General features: G+C 37.7%; 1 protein-coding gene across 10 annotated transcripts in view; it reads left to right on the top strand.

Moving 5' to 3' along the window:
- The window catches only part of IQCH (IQ motif containing H), a 257,935-nt gene that overhangs the window by 10,560 nt on the left and 226,159 nt on the right, over positions 1-21,216 (top strand). For 7 of the 10 annotated variants that reach the window (XR_009209572.1, XM_058427227.1, XM_058427229.1 and 4 more), the window contains exon 4: positions 14,665-14,736. The exons of 1 other annotated variant lie outside the window; for it this stretch is intronic. Coding sequence is in view for 8 of the 9 variants with exons in the window: in XM_058427227.1 (XP_058283210.1) it covers positions 14,665-14,736 (72 nt within the window). In the remaining variant the exon portion in view is untranslated. Of the gene's footprint in view, positions 1-14,618; positions 14,737-21,216 lie in introns of all 10 variants that reach the window. 2 more of the 10 variants (XM_058427224.1, XM_032175729.1) reach the window with 1 other exon arrangement.

Genomic DNA, 21,216 nt, shown 5'->3' with positions numbered 1-21,216 from the left:
GCAAACAGGAGAAGAGCTGTCACCAATTCTAATGAAAGAATCGAATACTCAAGTTCTACTGTCTCTGTCTTCCTTTTTATCCTTTCATCTTGACAGAGAACCAGGAGTCTGGACTGTAGATTTCAGGTTAAGATAGCTGAAAAGAGCTACGTAGGTAGCAATTGCAGCTACAGAGAACAAAACAGAAAGTATCTGGCAGAAATCTTTTCTTACACAGTTCTCTTTTGCCAAAGAGTGCCTTTGCTCCTTACTAGGGTCTGGAAGAGTGAAGGAAGACATTGACTGGGGCACGGAGTTAGTTCCCAGAAGTGGTACTTGGATCATATCTTTCCTATTCAGTACAGTAGTATAATTCATTGGCCTTCTTACCAGGAAGATGGGGAGCCCGTCAAGTTTGTATGGGCCCTATAAACCTGGAGGAGTGGCATGAGCATCTCTCAGTCCTAGCTGTGAATGTGTAGGGCTAAAGTGGCATGCCGTCAGACATGAAATGAGATGGGACAAGGTTAAACAAAAAAACTGGAGAAAAATCCAAACTGGGTCTTCAAAGTAAACAAGCAGGTCCTGAAAGTCAAAATGAAAGTCATAGCGTGTGACTCAGTAGATGGGAATATGTAGAAACAAGAGAATCCCAGAGATGGGAGACTATGGCCCGTGACTGACATTTTCTGTGCTCCCAATCATACCTGGTTCTGCACTTGCCCCAAGACGCTGTCATGAATAGACTTGGCTTCAGAGTCTGGCATGGATTGCTAGGAGATTATATCCAAAGCAGGTTACAGAGCCCAGAATTTCTTCAAGTTCTCATGCCTAGAAGGAGGAGATGGGACAATTTATTGCATTTTTCTTCTAAGTTTCCTTAACAAAGTCCTTAGAATATCCAAGTAGGAAGGTGTTTTTCATTTACTAATGGCACAACTCACTGAAGAGTGGGCTGCTTAATCACAATCTTGATCAGGGGGTCAAAGAGGAGACTTAACTTTCTCTAAGTTTTGAATTGGGACAGAAGCAGGACTTGTCCTTTTATTGACGTAGCCATCGGTCAAAGGATTTGGGCATATATTCATAATATGTGTATAATTATTTATAAATTATATATTTTTATTATATATAGTGAATACATTATAAAATGTACCAACATATAAATTTTTAGTAAGATAAAGATGAAATAAGTATTTTTAAAATTTTAAAAAATTGTATGAATAGCACAAAACTTTTAGTTCTTGCTAATAGTGTTCATTAACTATAATGTTCTGATTGCTTAATCTTGTTAATTATGATGGGTTTATACCGGCTGTAATTAATATCTCAAGACATCATACTCGGCCGGGCGCAGTGACTCACGCCTGTAATCCCAGCACTTTGGGAGGCCGAGGTGGGCGGATCATGAGGTCAGGAGATCGAGACCATCCTGGCTAACACGGTGAAACCCTGTCTCTACTAAAAATACAAAAAAAATTAGCCAGGCGTAGTGGCGGGCGCCTGTAGTCCCAGCTACTGAGGAGGCTGAGGCAGGAGACTGGCGTGAACCCGGGAGGCAGAGCTTGCAGTGAGCCGAGATCATGCCACTGTACTCCAGCCTGGGCGACAGAGTGAGACTCCGTCTCAAAAAAAAAAAAAAAAAAAGAAAGACATCATACCCTATACTTAGGTGAGGTTCAGCATTGATGATAGGTATAAGTCCATAACTTCAGTTAGTCTTCTAGATAATTTTTAAGTTTTGGGGTTTTTTTTGGCTGACTTTTCTTAAGTTGGATTGGATCATCATCATTTTTACTTTCTAATATGGGTGAAGAAAAAAGAGCTCGTGCTAGGAGTAAAAATGTCAACTCTCATTTTCTTGTTCATGGATGCTTATTATCTTGAAAATACAGTGTGCTTTTTGCAGAAAGCCTTAAGACACGTCCGTTTTTTCAGTCTTAGCACACTTGAAATTAAATGACACAATTCATAAACCCACTGCATGAGTAAATTGCAGTCCATTATAATGCCCTGAGAGCAAACGCACCAGTGCTGGTCCACTGTTTTGTTTGGAGCCTCCACTCTCAGGTTGCCTCCAAAGCTGCAAGGGATGTTACTACATGAGGGATCGAGTGACAGGCTGAATATTGAATGGTAGTACAAAGTAATTTCTTATTTATTTCTTTTTTAATATAAACAGAAGTTCTTATACTTTCCTCACATGACCAATGGCATCATCTTATGTATCACCTGGGATGTGGGTACTGTATTTGAGAGACAACAGGTCTAGAGTGATGGTTCTCAAACTTTTATTTGCAGTTTTCTTTCACTGACTCTCAGGGGGTCATCCTAGCATCTGCATTTTGACAAACATTCTTGGTATTTCTAATGCAGATGATTTGTCCTTGGAATCTCTGGCATGAGCATGACTGCCTGGAACCAATATTTTTTTGGACATGGAGAGGGCCTTTCTCTGTATGATTGAGAGCTTGGTCCTGGAAATTCTACTACCCGCTTGCTATGAAGGATTGGAGTGCCTCTGGCACTGGGATTGAGCCAGGACTGGAACCCGGCGGTCAGGCTAGCAGGAACTGCCAATGCCTGCTCAAACTGTGAGGCTGATTGAGTATCAGAGGCCAAAAGTCCCAGGACAGCAACTCCTTCTGAGAGGGGAGGCATATAATGACTGCAGATCTCTGTTTGTTCCTTTGACAGCAGAGCACAGTTCCGATGAGTAACTGAGAATCAACATTATTTAGATATGGGGCTTCACTTTATCTATGGAAACCCAGGAAATAGAGTTCTTTCCAAATGAATACTATCCCTGGACACACCTTTAAAAAGGGTTTAGAACAGATATGCAATAATGATCATTTTCATTGTCATCCTTATCATGATCTTCATCATCATCATTAATATTTTCATAACACCCTTGACAGTTTGCAAAGGACTTTCTTTAAACTTACGAGGTAAATGTTTACTCTTTCCTTTTAAAGATGAGGAAACTGAGGCTCAGAGAGGTTATGTAAACCAGTCCTAGATCACATGCATAATCACTGATGAGGCTCGAGTCCTAATCAGATATCTACAACCTAGCACTCTTTTGCTCCATAACTACCTGAAAATCAGTAAGCCTAATTTTCACAAAAGATAGATTTCCTTTTTAGCCAGCATGGCTTAAGGGAAAGTCTGGTAGTTTTGTCTGGTAGAGACAAACCAGTAGGTACACAAAGTGGTGATAACAAATCCAGCAAATGCAAGATTCTCCTAGCAGTAATCTTGAAACAATGATAAGGACGTTATCAAAAGAGCTCAAAGTGCTTTTGTATTGTTTTCAAAATAGGTTTCACTGTTATCCACACTTTGGGAATGATTTTTCTTTTATGTCAAAGGATAGTTCCTCCTCTTACCATTGCTGGCTTTCACAAATTTTATTGCTTGTGATATCTGCTCACACTGTTCTTAATGACCATGCTTTGCTTATTGACACTAGGAGGGTGACTGCCATCTGTACCAGCACTATCAGAACTGCACAGAAATCTTCATTTTATGCTCGCTCTGTTGTGCTTCTATTTAGGGAAAAAAAGAAAAGAAACAAGAACAAAGCAAGTAATAGTGAGAAAAAGTGAGGGGAAGAGGTTTTTTGTTCAATGGTGAGTGTAGATTAGAAGGTGCATTGTCATTCAATTATTGAAACACCATGGATCCTATCTATTCTGGTCTGTTCCAGTGCAGTTATATACGATATGACTACATTCTAGTCACACAGAGAGAGAGAGAGGAGAGAGGGAGAAAGCATGCATAACAAGATGTTAACACATGGTAATCTACGTGAGGGGCATTCGCATGCTCACTGTTCTTTCCATTTTTCTTTGGGTTTGAATCTTTTTAAAACAAAAAAACAAACTTTTAAAACAGAATTATAAAATAAAACATAACAACAAACTGGAAAAACATTTGCAACAGATATGACACAAAAATTGCTAAGATTCTTAAATACAAAGTACACTTGCCAAAAAAAAAACAAAACAGCACTTGATATAGACAGAAGGGCATCAACAGACCACTCATAGAGATAGAAATGCAAGTAACCAGTAAGCATGTGGAAAGTGTTTAATGCCACTGGTAACTGATGAAACACAAATGAAACAAAAATGTTTCATCTTACAGATAAACCAGAGAAATGCAAATCAAACAATATATTACTATTTTTTCTTTAAAAATAAGGAAAACAAATTAATTTAAACCACCATAATACTCAGTGCTGATGAAGGTACAGCAAAATGGGCATACTTTTATCCTGCTGGTGGAAGTGTAAATTAGCACAAAGTTTTCTTCACTCAGTTTATTATTTCGTTGATACATAATAGTTGTATATATTTTCAAGGTACATGTGATCATTTGATACATTCTTATAATGTGTAAAGATCAAATCAGGGTAATTGGATTTTCCATTACCTTAAATACTTATTTTTTCTTTAAGCTAGAAACATGCAAATTATCTTCTAGCTATTTTGAAATGTACAGTAGATAGTATTAACTATAGTCACCCTACTGATCTGTAAAACCTAGGTTTTATTTCTTCTCTCTAACTGTATATTATACCCATTAATCAACCTCTCTTCAACCACCCCTCATCTCTCTCCTCCTTGCTTGTGGTAACCACCAATCTACTCTCTATATTCATGAGATCCATTTTTTTTTTTTTAGCTCTCACATGTGAGAACGTGAAATATATTTGTCTTTCTGTACTTGACTTATTTCACTCAACATAATGACCTCTAGTTCCATCCATGTTGCTGTGAATGACAGGATTCCTTTGTTTTTTATGGTTAAATAATATTCATTGTGTATATATACCACGTTTTCTTTATCCATTCATCCATTGATGGGCACTTAGGTTGATTCCAAGTTTTGTTTATTGTGTATAATGTTGCAATAAACATGGGAATGGAAATCTCTCTTCAATATATTGATTTCCTTTCTTTTGGATATATACCCAGTAGTGGGATGGCTGGGTCTTATGGTAGTTCTATTTTTAGTTTTTTGAGGCATCTCCATACTGTTTTCCATAGTGGGTATACTTTGCTAATTCATTAATCAGTTCTAACAGTTTTTGGTGGTGTCTTTAGGTTTTTCTGAATATAAGATCATGTTGTCTATGAACAAAGCTGATTTGACTTCTTCCTTTCCAATTTGGATGCTTTTATTTCTTTCTCTCGCCTAATTGCTCTGGCCAGGATTCCCAGTATTATATGGAATAAACGTCGTGAAAGTGGGCATCCTTGTCTTATTCCAGATCCTAGAGGAAAGGCATCCAGTTTCTCCCTGTTTAGTATGGTGTTGGCTATGGGTTTGTCATATATGGTATTTATTATTTTCAGGTATGTTCCTTCTATACCCAGTTTGCTGAAGGTTTTTTATCATGAAGGGATACTGTGATTTGTTTGGCTCCACCAAGTCTCATGTTGAAAGTTGATCCCCAGTGTTAGAGGTGGAACCTGATGGAAGGTGTTTGGATTGTGGGGGTGGATCCCTCATGAATGGATTGGTGCCATTCTCATAGGAGTGAGTGAATTCTACTCTTAGTCTCCATGGGAACTGGTTGAAAAGAGACAGGCACCTCTTCCTCTCTCTTGCTGCTTCTCTCACCATGTGATCTCTATGTACTGGCTCTCCTTACCTTCTACCATGAATGGAAGCAGCCTGAAGCCCTGACCGGAAGCAGATGCTAGCACTGTTTTTTTTACAGTCTGCAGAACCATGAGCCAAATAAATCTGTTTTTTAAAAAATTACCCAGCCTCAGGCATTCCTTTATAGCAACACAAACAGAATAAGACAAGGGATGCTGAATTTTATCAGATGCTTTTAGCATCTATTGGAATGATCATATGGTTTTTTGTTCTTGGTTCTGTTAAAGTGATGTATCCCATTGATTGATTTGACTGTGTTAAATCATCCTTGTATCCCTGAGATGAATCTCACTTGAAGTCTCTCTCTGTTGCCCAGGCTGGAGTGCAGTTGTGCAGTCTGGGCTCACTGCAACCTCCACCTTCTGGGTTCAAGCAATTCTCCTGCCTCAGCCTCCCAAGTAGCTGGGACTACAGGCGCGCACCACCGTGCCCCACTAATTTTTTGTATTTTTAGTAGAGACAGGGTTTCACCACGCTGGGCAGGCTGGTCTCGAACTCCTGACGTCGTGATCCGTCCCCCTTGGCCTCCCAAAGTGCTGGGATTACAGGTGTGAGCCACCACGCCCGGCCCATGGTGAACAATCTTTTAAATGTATTGTTGAATTTGGTTTGCTAGGATTTTGTTGAGGATTTTTGCATCTATATTTATGAGTGGTATTGGCCTATAGTTTTCTTTTTTTTGTTGTATCCTCATCTGGTTTTGGTATCAGCATAATGCTGGCCTCATACAATGAGTTTGAAATTTCCTTCTCTTCATTTTTTTTTTGAAGAGTTTGAGTAGAATTGGTGTTAGTTATTCTTTAAATGGTTGATAGGTAAAAATCAGCAGTGAAGCCATCAAATCATTGGTTTTTCTTAGATAGGAAACTTTATCATGGCTTTGATCTCTTTACTCCTTATTGGTTTGTTGAGGCTTTCTATTTCTTTATGGTTCAATCTTGGTAGGTTGTAAGTGTCCAGGAATTTATCTGTTCCTTCTAGATTTTCCAAATTGTTGGGATGTAGTTGTTCATAGTAGTCTGTAATAATTCTTTGTATTTCTGTGGTCTCAATTGTTATGTCTCCTTTTTTGTTTCTGATTTTATTTATTTGGGTTTTATCTCTTTTTTTCTTAGTCTAGCTAAAGGTTTGTTGATTGTCTTTATCTTTTCAAAAAACCACCTTTTAATTTTGTTGATCTTCTATATGTTTTTATCTCAATTTCATTTATTTCTGCTCTAGTCTTTATTATTTTTTACCTTTTATTAATTTGGGGTTTGGTGTGTTCTTGCTTTTTTTTCTAATTCCTGGAGATGCATCATTAGGTTGTTTATTTGAAGTTTTTATACTTTTTGATCTAGGCATTTATTGTTGTAAACTTTCCTCTTAAGACTGCTTTTTCAGTGCCCCATAATTTTGGTATGTTGTATTTCCATTTTCATTTGTTTCAAGAAATTTAAATTTCCTTTTTAATTTCTTTATTGACTGTCATTCAGAAGCATATTGTTTAGTTTCCATGTGTTTCTGTAGTTTCCAAGGTTCCTCTTGTTATTGATTTCTAGTTTTATCCCATTGTAGTTAGAAAAAATAATTAATATGGTTTCTGCTTTTTAAAATTTGTTGAGATGTGTTTTGTGGCCTAAGATATGATTTCTAAGAACATTCTCTATTCTGGAGAACATTCCACGTGCTGATAAAAAAGAATGTATATTCTATAGCAGTTGGGTGAAATGTTCTATAAATGTCAGTTAGACCTGTCTTGTCTAGTATGTAGTTTAACTTGAAAGTTTTTGCTGATTTTCAGACTGGATGATCTGTCCCTTACTGAAAGTGGGGTGCTAAAGTCCCTTACTATTATTGTGTTGCAATCTCTCTCTCTCTTTTGGCTCTGTTACAATGTTTGCCTTATATACTTGGGTGCTCCAATGTTGGGTGCATAGTCACTTATACTTGTTCTATCTACTTGCTGAATTGACTCCTTCAGTGATATAATGACCTTCTTTGACTCTTTTTACAGTCTTCGACTTGTAGTCCATTTTATCTATGTATAATTACTCCTCTTTTTGAGTTTCCAGTTGCATAGAATATCAACTCCATGTCTTTACTTTCAGTCTGTGTCTTTATAGTTGAGGTGGGTTTCTTGCACGCAGCATATAGTTGGGTCTTGTTTCTTTTATCCATTCAGCCACACTGTGTTTTTTAATTGGAGAACTAAATCCATTTACATTCAGTCTTATTATTGCTAAGTAAAGACTATTACCATTTTTGTTGCTTGTTTTCTGGTTGTTTTGTAAATTCTCTCTTCCTTTCTTACTGTCTTTCATTGTGGTTAGATTATTTTTCTCTGGTAGTATGTTTTAATTCATTGCTTTTTAAATTTATTTTTAATTAATTAATTTATTTTTTGGAGACAGGGTCTCTCTCTATTGCCCAGGCTGGAGTGCAGTGTTGCAATCTTGACTCACTGCAACCTCCGCCTCCCAGGTTCAGGCAATTCTGCCTCAGCCTGCTGAGTGGCTGGGATTACAGGTGCCTGCCACCATGCCTGGCTAATTTTTGTATTCTTAGTAGAGACAGGGTTTCACCATGTTGGCCAGGCTGGTCTCACACTCCTGACCTCAAGTGATTTGCCTGCCTCAGCCTCCCAAAGTGCTGAGATTACAGGCACGAGCCACCATGCCTGGCCTGAGCCACCATGCCCATCCCATTGCTTTTTATTTCTAATGTATCTATTATAGTTTTTTGCATTGTGGTTCCCATGAAGCTTATAAAAACATCTTCTAGATATAATAAGTTATTTTAAAGAGATAATGTTATCTTAAATCACTAAAAAAGAATAGAAACAAAGAAAAAACTTTAAAAAAACTCTACACTTTAAGTCCATTCCCCATACATTTTGACTTTTTTTGGTCTCACATAGTTTTACATTGCCTATCTTTTAACAGGTTGCTGTAGCTATTACTGTTTTTAATAGATTTATGTTATAGGCTTCATACTTGAGTTTGAGTAAGTGTTACACCACAGAGTATTAGTGTATTTTGAGGTTGTTTATGTACTTAGTTTTACCAGTGAGTTTTTTTTGCCTTCCAATGTTTTCTCTTTGCACATTAGTGATTTTTTTCTTTCAGATTGAATAACTCCCTTTAGCATTTGATTTAACATGGGTCTGGTGGTGGTGAATTCGCTCAGCTTTTGTCCATCTGGGAAAGACTTTATCTTAGCATATTTGAAGGATACCTCTGATGGATACAGTATTCTTCGATGGCAGCTTTTTTCTTTCAGCACTTTGAAAATGTTTTCACATTCTCTCTTGGCTTATATAGTTTCCATTGAGAAGTCCTTTGGCAGATTAATTGGAGCTCCTTTGTGTGCTATTTGCTTCTTTTCTCTTGCTGTTTTCAGGGTCTTCTCTTTGTCCTTGACCTTTGCGAGTTTGATTAGTATATGTTCAGATGGTCTTATTTGGGTTGAATCTATTTGGTGTTCTCTGCCCTTCTTGTACCTGGATATTTATATCTTTCTAAAGTTTTCAAAAGTTTTCTGTTATCGTTTCTTTAAATAAGCTTTCTACCCCTTACTCTTCTTCAACTCTCTCTCTTGAACATCAATAATTTTTAGATTTGGTCTTCTGAGGGAATTTTCTGTATCTTGTAGGTGATCTTCATTCCTTTTTATATTTTTCTTCTCTGACTGTGTGTTCTCAAATAGCCTGTCCTGAAGCTCACTGATTCTTTCTTCTGCTTTATCCATTCTGCTGTTGAGAGCCTCTAGTGAATTTTTTAGTTCAGCAAATGTTTTTCAAGGTTTCTGTTTGGTTTTATTTTTGTTATTTCAATCTCTTTGTTAAATTTCTTTGATAAATTTCTTAATTGATTTTCTCTGTTATCTTGGTGATCACTGAGTTTCCTTATAATTGCTATTTTGTTCTTGGTCAGAGAGCTCGCATATCAACATCTCACTAAGGTTAGTCACTGGTTCCTTGCTTTGTTCATTTTGGGGAAGTCATGGTTCCTTGTTTGCTGTTGTTGTGGCTGTATGTCTGTTTCTTTGCATTAAAGAATTAGTTATGTATTCCAGCCTTCTCTCTCTGGCTTGTTTTGGTTTTTAATGGATATGTTTGCTTTTTTCTTTGTAATTTTTGAATATCTTTTCTTCCCCCACTAGGTTGCTGTCTCCTTTTTGGCACTAGATGGCACCTTAAGCCCGGGTTGCCTCGAATCTAATAAAGGATGAGAGTGCTGCCTGTCCCAAATGGAAGAGGTCCCAAAGGGGATATTCTGGCAATGTGGGTCAGCTGGCCAAGGGTTTGTGCCAAGCGGACCTGTGGAACATGCTTCCTACAGCATAGTACTGCCACTCTGATTGGGTGTCTCCTTTGGCCTAGTTACAGAGCAGAATATCTAGGGTTGGGATGGTTGTCTCACCTCCCCACTTTGTCTCTGGCTGTCCTCAGGGATATTTGTCCCTTCAAGTACTCCTGATACTTCCCATAGGTTGAGGTAGGGACAGGTCTTTTGTCAGGAACCCAAGGTGATAGAGAAGCTGGTTGTCAACCTTGATCTCACTTTTTCTAGTGAAGAAACCACGAGTTGGGGGAAATATTTTCACATGCTTGGTGCAAGGCAGGTTGTGGAGAGGGGAGTCGTGGATATGGAAATCTGATTTCCTTTCCATCTGCTTGGAGTTTTTTCACTTCTCCATGGCCCTGGGAACTGTCTCATCCTCATCTTTGGGTTCTGCGTTATTGCTGGTAATAATCTCAGTAATGTATGTTTGTTTTTAGTTTTCTGTTGTGGGAGCATGAAGCCAGCTTGCTTCTATGCTGCCATTTTGGAACTGGAAGACAGCATGAAGTTCTTAAAAGCAATTTTTCAACATATATGAAAAAATTTAAATTATTATTTTTGGCCAAATATGGTGACTCATGCCTGTAATCTCAGCACTTTGGGAGGCTGAGGTGGGAGGCTCACTTGAGTCTAGGTGTTTGAGACCAGCCTGGGCAACATAGTGAAACCCCATCTCTACAAAAAAATTTTTTAATTTGCTGAGTGTGGTGGCATGTGCCTGTAGTCCCAGCTACTCTGGAGGCTGAGGCAGGAGAATCACCTGAGCCTAGGATATTGAGGCTGCAGTGAGCCATGATTGTGCCACTGCACTCCAGCCTGGGTGACAGAGTGAGATCTTGTTTCAAATAAATAAATATGTTTAAATTTAGTAATTGTAGCTCTAAGAATTATCTTAGGAAATAAGGAGAGATTTACATTAATGTCTGTATAAGTATGTTCATTTTAGCATTGTATCTAATAGCAATAACTTTGGATCTAATAGCAATAACTTAAGTATCAATAGTAAAAGAATGATTAAATTCATTTTAACACATCTGTATGTATGTTATGTAGCTATTAAAATTGATATTGAAGAAATTTTAATGACATGGAAAATTTCTCACAGCATATGCTAAGGGAGAAAAAAGCAGGGTACAAAATTATATCTCAATTCAATTATCAATATCTAAATTCACTTCTAAACACATCATCCATGGAAGTAAAAGGATTTAAGAAATACACCAAGATACTTTCACTTCTGGGAAGGTGGTGACATACTGTCTTTTATGCCTCCTGCTAAGTACAACTAAAAACTTTGGACATTATATTTAAAACAAACTTTAAAAGACTCTGAAAGATGGAGAGAAGAAGGCAGACCAGCTGAGGGCCTTGAGACACAAGGAACAGCATGGTGGTGAGTTTCCTGGGTTTTCTTTTTGCCTCATATATCCCATAGCAAACATATATAATTTTCCTTCCCTCCAAAGAATTTCCTTTAACAGTTCTTGCAAGGCAGGTCTCAGGCAACAAGTTCTCTTAGTTGTTATTTGTCTCAAAACATCTTTATTTCCCCTTCACTTTTGAAGGATAATTTTTGCAGGTTAGTGGGTTTTTTCTTTTCTACATTTTAAATATTTCAATTCATTCTCTTCTTACTTGCATAGTTTCTGAAAAAAAAAGTTCAATATAATTATTATCAATAGGTAAGGTGATTTTTTTCTCCCTGGCTTCTTGCAAGATTTCCTCTGTCTTTGGTTTTTCGTAGTTTAAATATGATATGTATAGGTGTAGGGTTTTGTTTTTTTTTTTTGCATTTATTCTGGTCAGTGTTCTCTGAAATTCCTGAATCTGTAGTTTGGTGTCTGTCATTAATTTTGGAAAATTCTCAGCCATTATTACTCAAATATTTCTTTGGTTCCTTTGTCCCTTCTTTTTCTTGTATTCCTATAATGAGTATATCACACTGTTTATAAGTGAATATTCTGTACTGTTTTGTTCATTCTTTTTTCATCTTTGCGTTTCACTTTGAGGAGTTTATATTGACAGTTCTTCAAGATCACTGACTTTGTTTCATTGGCCATATTCAATATATTGATAAGCCTATCAAAGACATTCTTCACTTCTTAAAACAATGCTTTTTATTTCTAGCATTTTCTCTTGATTCTTTCTTAAAGTTTAAATCTCTCTGCTTACATTACCCATCTTGTCTTGCATGTTGTTCACTTTTTTCATTAGTCGCCTTAGCCTATTAATCAGAGTTATTTTAAATTTCTGGTCTGATAATTCCAAAATCTCTGGCATAGCTGAATCTGGTTCTGATATTTGCTTTGTCTCTTCAGACTGTTTTTTTTCTTGCCTTTTAGCATGCCTCATCATTTTTTATTGAAGCCTAGATACCGTCATTACATCATTGGGTAATGGCATTTAAGATAAATAGGCCTTCAGTGTGAGGGTTTATGTTTATCTGACTAGGAGTTACACTGTTTGCTATTAATGTTGACGTCTGAGAGTTTCCTCCAGTATCTTTTTTTTTTTTTTTTTTTTTAGACGGAGTCTTGCTCTGTCGCCCAGGCTGGAGTGCAGTGGCATGATCTCGGCTCACTGCAAGCTCTGCCTCCCAGGTTCACGCCACTCTCCTGCTTCAGCCTCCCAAGTAGCTGGGACTACAGGCGCATGCCACCATGCCTGGCTAATTTTTTGTATTTTTAGTAGAGAGGGGGTTTCACCGTGTTAGCCAGGATGATCTCAATCTCCTGGCCTCATGATACACCCGCCTCAGCCTCCCAAAGTGCTGGGATTACAGGCCTGAGCCACCGCGCCTCGCCCAGTATCTTTGTTTTTATCACCCCTTTTGTCTCCTGTTTTGTCTTTGGGTTTCCCTAGAAACCCCTTCTTAAAAAGAGTCTGAGCTTTGCAGTCTTCTGTTATTCAGGGACTGTAAATGTGGTGGTAAGGTGTGTGTAGAAGGAAGCATTCTATACTCTATAATTAGGTGTCAGTCTTTTGGTGAATCTTTGCCCTGGGCTGTTACCTTGACAAGTTTTTCTCAGCATTTCTCCCCTTAAGTGAGATAGGAAGGTTAGAGTGGACTGAAGTTGTTTAATTGCCCGTTTCCAGCTCAGATAAGTCTTTGGCAAGACATTTTCTTGAGAGCCTGCCTTCGTTACAGAGAACGGAACGAAGAACAGAACTCTCTGGGAATATTCCAAAATAGCTATTTCCTTCTCCCCCTGCTGGAAGCAGAAGTAGGTTCTCTGATCTTCACAGTGAGAACATGTTGGGGCTCTTGGACGTAAAACTCACAAAAGTGTGGGACCCTCTTAAGATTCTCTTCCCTGCCCCCAAGAATTTTTAACTCTCAAGCTGGTCCACACTGAGCCTCGAGAAATTTGTCAATTAGAGCGTAAGCGTTCTTGTCAGTGCAGGTTCCAACAGCTGACTTCTGCTCTCAGGCTTCTGCTCCCTGCAAGCTGTGATGCTTTATAATACTCCTCTCTCCAGTTTTCAGGACAGCAGTTTACCCTGTGATCTCAATTCTCTGATAGATATAAGAAGAGTTGTTTTCATTTAGCTTTTTTCTTGTTGTGAGAATAGGAATGACAACTTCCAAGCTCATTACATGTTGGAGTGAAACTAGAACTCCATAAGTTGCTTTTTAATGATAATTTTGCAAAAGTGGATATCACAATAGAATCAAGTGATTGAGTTGTATTGAGTTATTGGTGGGTGAGTTTTGTTAGTCCTAATTATATTGATAATCTTAAAGATCTTGAACTTGCTTTCAAATTAAAAATTTTAAGCCATAACATGGCACACAAATATTCATTCTTACAATTTTTTTTTTTTACATTGCTCTGCCATGGAACTATCCACTGCTTAATAAGGAAAATGTTTAACTACCTTTGATATTTAAATCTTTACAACTATATAAAATAGCAGAGATTTCAAGAATATAAGTATTAACCACAGCCGGGCACGGTGGCTCACGCTTGTAATCCCAGCACTTTGGGAGGCCGAGGCAGGTGGATCACGAGGTCAGGAGATCGAGACCACGGTGAAACCCCGTCTCTACTAAAAATACAAAAAATTAGCCGGGCGTGGTGGCGGGCACCTGTAGTCCCAGCTACTCGGAGAGGCTGAGGCAGGAGAATGGCGTGAACCCGGGAGGCGGAGCTTGCAGTGAGCCGAGATCGCGCCACTGCACTCCAGCCTGGGGGACAGAGTGAGACTCTGTCTCAAAAAAAAAAAAAAAAAAAAGTATTAACCACTTAGGGACCATCATTTTGTATATATTTAACATTGGTTATACTGTAATTTGATTTTATTAAACAAAATACAACATTATGTATTCTCTTTTACCAAGAATGTTTTATAGTGCAATAATTCTATCAGTTGTTAATCACATAAACTCAGCCAGAAATAGAGCTTTTTATTCATGCTATAATGGTCTTTATCAGACTTGGAAATTCTTATGCTTAATAAAACAACTGCAGTTTTACAGTGGCAAAAATGATAAATATTGGTTTAATTTATTATAATTACCAATAGAATATTTCCTATAAAATATAAGCTTAATTAGGAAGCGTTGTTTTAAAATTACAATTTGAGAAGCTTTTAAAATAGCAAATTTGATTTTAAATTCCATTTCTTTTTACTTAGGTTACTTCCAACTGTAATTGATCAGAAATCATTTATTTTCCCTCAGGAATCTGAGGGTACACTTTGGCAACTCCAAAGACAGCACAGTTCATCTCTGCCTGTCTTTCCAAGAGCAAAGGTAGGTATAGAGAAATTCATAGAGACAGAAAGTAGTTTAGTGATTGCCAGGGGTTGGGAGGAGCAGAGACTAGGAGTGACTTTTAATGGGTATGAAGTTTCTTTGGGGGACAATGAACATGTTCTAGAATTATATAGTGGTGATGATTGCACTACTCTGTGAATATAGTAAACACCATTGAATTATATACTTTAAAAATGTGGATTTTGGCTGGGCGCGGTGGCTCACGCCTGTAATCCCAGCACTCTGGGAGACCGAGGCAGGTGGATCACAAGGTCAGGAGATAAGACTATCCTGGCTAACACGGTAAAACCCTGTCTCTACTAAAAATACAAAAAATTAGCCGAGCGTGGTGGTGGGCGCCTGTAGTCCCAGGTATTCAGGAGGCTGAGGCAGGAGAATGGCGTGAACCCAGGAGGCGGGGCTTGCAGTGAGCCGAGATTGTGCCATTGCACTCCAGCCAGGGCGACAGAGTGAGACCCTGTCTCAAAAAAAAAAAAAAAAAAAAATAGTGAATTTTATGGTATATTAATTACATCTCAATGAAGCTGTTAACAACTTTTTAAAAGAGTAAACTAAGAAATTTGCTTTGTGTTCTAAGTTAGAAAACATAATGAGTGTATAGGTCTGTTTCTAGAATTTCATTTTATAGTTGTTTCAGATATGTTCATGGCATAGTCAATTTCTACAACAAAAGAGCTTTCTTCAGAAGAAAATAAATCAAGACATAATGCCTTCACATTTTTTAATAGAGCCAGGTGGCAAGGAATAGAGCTCAATAAGTTTCTGACTTTGCCTCCATTGAGTGTTCTCTCAATTTTGTATCTGTTTTGTCCCTGTCTTAGTTCAGGCTGCTGTAACAGAATACCATAAACTGGGTGGCTTAAACAACAGAATTCTATTTCTTACAGCTCTAGAGGCTGGAATTCAAAGGTCAAGATGCCGGCAGATCCGGTGTCTGGTGAGGTCTTTCTTCCTGGTTTGCAGACAGCTTTCTTCATTTGTTTCTTCACATGGCAGAGAGAGAGAAAACCAGCAAGCTCTTGTGTGTCTTTTTATAAGGGCATTGATCTCATTCATTAGGGCTCTACCCTCATGAGCTAATTATCTCCCAAAAACTCACCTGCTAATACCATTACATTGGGTTAGGATTTCAACATATGGGTTTTGGTGGGCGGGGGGAGGCGGGGCACAAACATTCAGTCCATAGCATGCCCTGACTTAAAAGTAATACTAGCTCACCTCTTTTGGGTAGCAGGAACTGTTATCAGTACTTTGAAAATACTAACTTGTTTGAACTTCAAAACAATCCTAGAAGGAGGTGTTATTATTATTATTAAGACGGAGTTTCACTCTTGTCGCCCAGGCTGGAGTGCAATGGCATGATCTCGACTCACTGCAACCTCTGCCTCTCAGGTTCAAGCAATTCTTTGCCTCAGCCTCCCAAGTAGCTGGGATTACAGGCACCCACCACCACGCCCAGCTAATTTTTATATTTTTAGTAGAGATGGGGTTTCACCATCTTGGCCGGGCTGGTCTTGAACTCCCGACCTCGTGATCCACCCGCCTCGGCCTCCCAAAGTGCTGGGATTACAGGCATGAGCCACCGTGCGTGGCCAGTTGTATGACTTTTTAAATGTCTATCTTCCCACTAGATTATAAAGTTAATGACAGCAGTAACTGTATCAGTTTGTTCATTGCTATATTATGCCTAGGGTGTGGGCCATAGGCTCTTGACCTCCTAAAAGTTTGCTGAAAATCACTAGCATGAGACAGATTGATTAATAGGAGAAAAGGCATACAAGTTTATTTAACGTGTATACACAGGAGCCTTCAGTATGAAGACCCAACATCCCAATAAGTTACAGAAGCTTATATATCGTCTTGAGGTTACAGAAAGAATGGGGCCTCAGGGCATGGCCAAAACCAGGTTACGTTTATAAATCAGGTTCAGTGGCAAAACAGGTTATAAGAAGGAGAAAGGAAGAGGCTTGGCTAGCAAAGATGGCCTTGTGTGTAGATGCAGCCTCCTTCAGAGAGAATAGATGGCAAATGTTTCTTTTCAGTCGTTTAAAGGTATCAGACTCAATCTCTCCCAGATCCAGGAAATGACTGGAAAGGGGAGGCCTTGGCAGCATTGCTGGAGATTCTCCACAGAAGCAAAATTTCCCCACAAAAGACAGCTTTGCAAGACCACTTCTGTTTGCTGGCCCTGTGGCAGCTATTTCAAAATATGTCAAAGATACATATTTTGGGGTAAAATAGTTTTATTTCCTTCACAGAGGATTCTGCATAAATGTTTGTTGAATGGATAAATGAAACCACCACAGTGATCTGTAAGAGTGTGCTCATCTCCATGTAAAATATCAGTTCAGGCTCCTGTGAACTCCCAAAGCAGCCCTCTCCTACCTCTGTCCTTGCACTTGTTACATTGGGTCTGTCAGCCATTCTCTGAGGAGTGCTTACTGTGTGCCCAGGATTATTAGAGGCACACTGGGCTGAATAAGACAGACCAGATCCCTGACATCAGAGAGCTTATATTCTAGTGGGGAAAGACAGACCATCAATAGGATAATACCAGATAATGATAAAAGCTCTGATAAAAATAAAACAGAATGCTGTGATAAAGGGAGCTTAAACTTCTCATCTTCCTGTTAAATCATTTCTTCAGTCTTTTTTTTACCTGTTTGACAAGAATCTGAGGAGGTCCACAGTTGGTCCCCCAGACCAGAGATTAGATGGAGGTCTCTGATTTATAAGAACAATGAAATAAAATATATGAAATTAGGCTATTTTAGAATGTATAATTGCTATTATTGTTCTGGGAAAAAAAAAACAAAAAACAAAAGTACGGCCAGAAATTTATTTGCCCCAAAGAGCTCTGCATCCTGGCTAATGTTCATGAAAATGCACTGTGTTCTTTTAAATGCTATGAGGATGGGTGAGCTTCACTTAAAAAGGGGCATGGACTATTTCCTACCCTGACTTTGCCTGCAGAGCCTGGATTACTATTGTTGTTGTATTTCTAATATCTGTGACATCTGCTTAAAAATGCGTATCCTCTGACACAAAAGATAGCCCTAATTTTGCACTGTAAAGTCAAAGACAAACAATGCTGTCTTGCCAGCTGTTACACATGCCTACTACACCAGCATAAAAGCTTGTATTATTAAGTAGCTGTGAAATCCAACTGGATATTACTACCTTTAATTGCCCACTTCCAACCTGTTAAACTAGGTAAACCCCAGTCACTTCTTTAAGCTCTCTCTCCCCAAAAGTGGATAGTTGTTTTTGAAATTCACACAAAAAAGCTTAAATGGCAAACAGTTAAGAGTTGCTCAATTGTAAATAAGAATCATAATTTAAAATTGTTTATTAAGCCTCTTTTAATTTGAAAAAGCATACTCAGAAGCAGTTACAATTTAAAAAAGAAAGATTACACTAATCTTTCACTTTCTGAGGTTTTCTGTTGAAAAAAATAGAATCAGTGAAGAAATATCAGTAAGTAGTATTGGAGTATAAAGTCTAATTTTCAGAATTTGCAGATAACTGGTGAAATCAATATGGACTCCATTTTTGCTTATTAAAATACTAATTTTTAATTTTTTCCTCCAAATTTATCAGTAATACATACTTCTTGTGACAAACATAATATGAAGATGTAAATGCAAAGCCAGTTGTTTAACCCCCACCCTCTACCAAACTACCCAATCCCATGAGGCAACCAGTGTTAATAGCGGGTTTTATTTGTCCACTCATTCCTCTTTGTAATAATGTATATACAGTACAAGTACGTATGCAGATATGTAGGGTTTGAGTTGGTTATGAATTTTTTTGCTTTTACTGAAACAGATAACATTTTGAGTCATGCAAATAAATACTATTTTTGTTCACAAATGCTATATATGAAGTTATGTTCATACAATTATTCACATAAAATATATGTTATTTTATGTTTATAAAATGGGATAAAAATGTAACATGGTGTGATATTTATGATTTTTTTTTTTCTACTGACTATCCACGACAACAAAAGAGGGAAAGTGGGACCCTGTAGGTTCTGGGGTTGAATCTAAAGAGCCCAAAGTAAGTGGGAAATATCTTTGATTTTGGCATATAAATTATAGCAAGTTTTCACTCCATTTCATTATATATCCATTTTTGTTTCGATATAAAAGTAATGGATTTTACTTCAAAATATTTAGATAAAACTCATGCCCCAAATAATATATCTCTTCTTTATTATGTTCCTATCATACTACCACATACTCCCAGTAGTGCCCCAATTTGAGATGTAGAGGATTGTACAGCATCAGTATATTCATTTACCAAACATTTTCAAATTTTTATTTATTTCATTTATTTTTTATTTTTGTGAGTACATAGTAGGTGTACATATGTATGGGGTACATGAGCTATTCTGGTATAGGTATGCAATGCATGATAATCACATCAGGGTAAATGGGGTAGCCATCACCTCAAGCTTGCATTTATCCTTTGTGTTACAAACAATCCAATTATACTCTTTAGTTATTTTTAATGTACAGTAAATTATTACTGACTATAGTTGCTCTGTTGTACTATCAAATACTAGTTCTTATTCACTCTTTCTACTTTTTGTACACGTTAATCATCCCCACTTCCCCACTAACTCACACTACCCTTCCCAGACTCTAGTAACTATCCTTCTACTTTTCATCTTCATGAGTTCAACTATTTTAATTTTTAGCTCCCACAAATAAATAAAAACACGTGAATCCTGTCCTTGTTTGCATGGCTTATTTCACTTAACATGATGAAGTCCAGTTCCATCCCTGTTGTTGTAAATGACAAGATCTCATTCTTTTTGTGGCTGAATAGTACTTCACTGTGTGTATGTACCACTTTTTCTTTATCCATTCATCTGGGTTTTTTGTTTGCTTGTTTTTAACTTTTAAGTTCTGGGGTACATGTGCAGATTTGTTACATAGGTAAACCTGTGTCGTGGGGATTTGTTGTGCAGATTATTTCATCACCCAGGTATTAAGCCTATTACCCATTAGTTATTTTTCCTGATCCTCTCCCTTCTTCCACCCTCCTCCCTCCAATAGAACCCAGTGTGTGTTGTTCTTTATGTGTCCATATGTTCTTATCACTTAGCTCCCACTTAGAAATGAGAATATGTGGTATTTTCTGTTCCTGCATTAGCTTGCTAAGGATAATGGCCTCCAGCTCCATCCATGTCCCTGCAAAGTACATGGCCTCATTCCTTTTTATGGCTGCATAGTATTCCATGGTGTATATGTACCACATTTTCTTTATCCAGTCTATTATTGATGGATATTTGGGTTGATGCCATGTCTTTGCTACTGTGAATAGTGCTACAATGAACATATGTGTGCATGTATCTTTGTAATAGAATGATTTATATTCCTTTGGGCGTATACCCAGTAGTGGGATTGCTGGGTCAAATGGCATTTCTGGTTCTAGATCTTTGAGGAATTGCCACACTGTCTTCCACAATCGTTGAACTATTTTACATTCCCACCAACAGTGTAAAAGCGTTCCTATTTCTCTGCAACCTCGCCAGCGTCTGTTGTTTCTTGACTTTTAAATAATCACCATTCTGACTGGTGTGAGATGGTATCTCATTGTGGTTTTCATTTGCATTTCTCTAATAATCAGTGATGTTGACCTTTTTTTCACATGATCATTGGCCACATGTATGTCGTCTTTTGAAAAGTATCTATTCGTGTCCTTTGCCCACTTTTTAATGTTTTTTTTTTTTTCTTGGAAATTTGTTTAAGTTCCTTACAGATGCATCCTTTGTTGGTTACATAGTTTGCAAAAATTTTCTCCCATTCTGTAGGTTGTCTGTTTATTTTGTTGATAGTTTCTTTTGCTGTTCTGGAGCTCTTTAGTTTAATTAGATCCCATTTGTCAATTTTTGTTGACAAAAATTTTGTTGCAGTTGCTTTTGGCACCTTTGTCATGAAATCTGTGCCCATGCCTGTGTCCTGAATGGTATTGCCTAGGTTTTCTTCTAGGGTTTTTATAGTTTGGGGTTTTATATTTAAGTCTTTAATCCATCTTGAGTTAATGTTTGTGTGTGGTGTAAGGAAGGGGTCCAGTTTCAATCTTCTGCATATGGCTAACCAGTTATCCCAGCATCATTTATTGAATAGGTAATCCTTTCTCTATTGTTTTTTTGGTCAGGTTTTTCAAAGATCAGAGAGTTGTAGGTGTGCAGTCTTATTTCTGGGTTCGCTATTCTGTTCTGTTGGTCTATTTGTTTTTATACCAGTACCATACTGTTTTGGTTACTATAGCTTTGTAGTATAATTTGAAATCAGGTAATGTGATTCTTCCAGTTTTATCCTCTTTGCTCAGGATAGCTTTGGCTATTCTGGCTCTTTCGTGGCTCCATATAAATTTTAAGATTGTTTTTTCTAGTTTTATGAAGAATGTCATTGGTACTTTGATAGGGATTGCATTGAATCT

This window comes from Hylobates moloch, unplaced genomic scaffold (assembly GCF_009828535.3).
Source record: "Hylobates moloch isolate HMO894 unplaced genomic scaffold, HMol_V3 SCAFFOLD_14, whole genome shotgun sequence".
NCBI classification, from domain to species: Eukaryota; Metazoa; Chordata; class Mammalia; order Primates; family Hylobatidae; genus Hylobates; species Hylobates moloch.
This window is presented reverse-complemented; position numbering and strand designations above follow the sequence as displayed.